Source organism: Pterocles gutturalis, unplaced genomic scaffold (assembly GCF_000699245.1).
Source record: "Pterocles gutturalis isolate BGI_N339 unplaced genomic scaffold, ASM69924v1 scaffold1951, whole genome shotgun sequence".
NCBI classification, from domain to species: domain Eukaryota; kingdom Metazoa; phylum Chordata; class Aves; order Pterocliformes; family Pteroclidae; genus Pterocles; species Pterocles gutturalis.
Window position 1 is genome coordinate 1 of NW_010097476.1, and position 3,606 is coordinate 3,606.

General features: G+C 45.8%; 1 protein-coding gene across 1 annotated transcript; it reads left to right on the plus strand.

The window, feature by feature from the left end:
- Positions 1-64: 64 nt before the first annotated feature.
- Positions 65-1,557, plus strand: LOC104461543 (potassium voltage-gated channel subfamily A member 6-like; the record flags this gene model as incomplete). The annotated part of the gene is made up of 1 exon (XM_010073211.1): positions 65-1,557. A coding segment is annotated over one exon (892 nt), but the record flags the coding sequence as incomplete, so codon positions are not given.
- Between the last annotated feature and the right edge of the window lie 2,049 nt (positions 1,558-3,606).

The following is a 3,606-nucleotide window of genomic DNA, read 5'->3' on the forward strand; positions in this document are numbered from 1 at the left end:
CCAGCTTTGGGGAGCCAGCACCGCCCGGCGACGAGGCACTGCTGCCCCCGCCACCACCACCCAGCGGGACTCCACTGCCCCTGCGCCCTGCTGCTGGCGCCGGGCCCTTCTTCACCGACCCCTTCTTCCTCATTGAGACCCTGTGCATCATCTGGTTCTCCTTCGAGCTCCTTGTCCGTTTCTTCGCCTGCCCCAGCAAGCCCGAGTTCTCCCGCAACATCATGAACATCATCGACATCGTGGCCATCATCCCCTACTTCATCACCCTGGGCACCGAGCTGGCCCAGCAGCAGCAGCAGAAGCAGCAGCCCGGCAGCAGCAGCAACAATGGGGGCCAGCAGCAAGCCATGTCCCTTGCCATCCTCAGAGTCATCCGGCTGGTCAGAGTCTTCAGGATTTTCAAACTCTCCAGGCACTCCAAAGGGCTGCAGATCTTGGGGAAGACTCTTCAGGCCAGCATGAGGGAGCTGGGCCTCCTCATCTTCTTCCTCTTCATTGGGGTGATCCTCTTCTCCAGTGCTGTCTACTTTGCAGAGACTGATGACCCTGACTCCCTGTTCACGAGCATCCCTGATGCTTTTTGGTGGGCAGTGGTGTCCATGACCACCGTGGGCTATGGGGACATGTATCCCATGACAATTGGCGGCAAGATTGTGGGCTCCTTGTGTGCTATCGCGGGTGTGCTCACCATTGCCCTTCCTGTCCCTGTCATTGTGTCCAACTTCAACTACTTCTACCACCGAGAGACTGATCATGAAGAGCAGTGTCAGTACACCCATGTCACCTGTGGCCAGCAGCAGTCCCCCTTCTCTGAGCCCAAGAAGGGGGACAGTAATCAGTCTCTCAGCAAATCGGAATTCCTGGAAGCAGAAGACCTGGAGTCCATGAAATATTCCAACTTTATTCCTCCCAACAACCAGAGTTATAAAGAGAAGAAAATGCTGACAGAGGTGTGATCAGTTTTGTTATTCTGGGTCCAGACAGAGCTGCAAGCTGCGGCACAGCCATCTTCCTACTAGCAGCTGGATCTATTCAGTTTTTACATGCCAGACTGTGAATTGTGATACTGTAAACAGAATGATTGTGATAATGGGCTCTTCTGTCCTGATTTGCTGTTTTTTATTACTGTGTGGAGCCAGAAATGTTCTTGCTTTATTCCATGGAGTGCTAGCTGTCATCCCCAGCTCCCTTGTGAATTTCTTTCTCTGTTTTTGAAGACTGCTTTCATCCAGTGTTTGCTCTGAAACCTAGCCTTTATATTCCACTAGCAGAGAAGCCCTTGCCACTACTTCAAGCTGAAGGATTCATCAGCGAGTAAACAGTTAAAGGGACTACAAACATCTGGCTCAAGCTATGCCCTTTAGTCCCTGTGCCAGCTCAGTGCCCTTGGCTGTGGGATCAGTCACGCCTGCCATGCCATTGCCTTTGAATAATGGAAACGCTGTAGCCAGCATCACAGTGAGTTCTGCAGCTGTAGGGGAAAGTCAGCAAGCAGATGCCTTCCTTCTTCGTGACCCTTGGCATGCTAAAGATCCTCTTGGTTTATGTTTCAGAAAAGGTGCATAGATCTAAAAGCTCTTTGCTGTTTGTGACCATATACCATTTATCAAAAACAGGCTTATAGAAATCAACAGGCTTGGTGAAGTTTCTCTGTGTTTTAAGCTTATTTCAGCCTTCTTTATGCCAGTGCCCTGGTGTTAATTGGCTTTTATAGAACCAACTTGTTCTACATAGTGGTAAGTGCCTTCTGACGCAAGGCAAATTTGAGTAATTCATTTGTTGTCTCTGCAGCTTATCTCCACACAATAGCATTTAGTGAGATGTACTTTATGCTTTGGATAGCCAGTTCTGTATTCAGGCATGTGAGAGCAATTGACTCCTTGGCATTTCTATGGAAGTGTTCGTATAGCTGAGAGAAGTTTTCATGTTGGTATTTTGTCGACATCGCTGAAAAACCCTGACCACAGGCAGCTGCACCTGTGCTGTCTGCAGATTGCACTGCTTTAGTGGGTCACAGGCATAAATTGCCTGAGGGTAAGTGTGTCAACGTTTGAGATTGAGATTGGCGTGGATACAAACTTCCCTAAGCCATCTGCACAAACCCAACAGCATACTCTAGACCTTTCAAATGAGGGGAGAAACAGCTAGCCTTGAAGAGATGCTTTTGCTGTATTACCAATCTAGCCAGTTCTTGGGATCTTACGGATAGAAGGCACAGCAATGTCTCTTGAATGCACTAGGTTTTATGAGAGCAACTGATGCTAGCAATGCAAAATGCATAGCTTGGCCTGCAGTGCTGGGTTTGCCAAGAGACTAGAGATTGCATGTTAAGATCCACATTTTTCTTCCCAGATATTTTCATTTTTTTTTAGTCAGCTCTGCCTTACACCTAACTTTAAAATGTTGCTAATGCTGCCAGTGGGTGAGAAGGGCAAATGAATGCTTTCAGATTCTATTGGCAAATTTTCCTGCAAGGAAAAGCCTTTCTTGTTTAAATCTTAAGTGTATATTCTGCATTCACATGTGTGCATGTGTATGAAAGCAAAGGCAACCATTAAGGCCTTGCATCATACTGTGTGATATGCATATTAGAATGTACTACATATTGCATGTGACACATGTAATACATAAACCAGACATAATATCAAGATGCAAAATAGAGTACATTTTATGTATATATTATGCTTTTCAATCATAAGGCTAAGAATGCTAAACACATTAATATAGTCAGAATTGGCTATAGAACTGGTTGTGACGTGGGATCTGTTTGCATCTTCGTTACCCTGCTTGTTTTTCATCGTCTTGAGATCTGGCTCCATGCCTAGAGTGCTTTTATTGTAGGCTTTCCTCATCTGGGCCCTCATCATATGGTAAAAGTTGTTTGTGTAAATCCTAACTGCTGCATTTCTCCGGAGTCTTGTTGTCTTCTCAAAGGTTTTTAGTGTGCAGGGATCTCCCTTGGGGTCAGCGCACAACCATTATATTAAAACCTCTGTTCTCTGTCTCGCTGAAATCAGTAGCAAGATGCCACTTGTCTCAGTTACTGCAGGTCAGTCTGGGAAACACAAGTGTGATGTGGTGAGGGCTCTATAGCCGAGAGGAGTTTGCCTGAATACACAGGTGCCTAATTTCTCTTTGGTTCATCGGGACTGAGACAAATCTCTGTGGAGGTCTGGGCCATTCTGCATCCCTTGAAGCATGCAAACAGCTGGTGGGTAAGTAACCCTGGTGAATAAGTGGGACTGAGGAAGGATCAGCACGGTGGCATCTCTGTTGATTTAGTGTAGGAAGTTGTCTCCGTCATTGAGTTAATTCAGTAAAAAGCTCTTGTTCTTAGTTGTGTTTCAGGGTCACTATAAAAAAGTCTTTTCTGTGAGTGCAAGAGAATGACTTGTCTTAAAATTTTATGTTGCTCTAGCTGATGCACTAGAAACTGGTAAAAAAACTTGCTGTTTAAGAAGGATGTTTCAAGGCTGCTTTTGTCTCCTAGCAGAATGCCCATGTTTGGGTTTATTTTATGCCTGAGTGTATCAGCTGATAAAAGTTTCTCTAAAGTAAGATATAAAAAACTCAGGTTAAGCACAAGTTCAGGAGGAGGCATGAGAC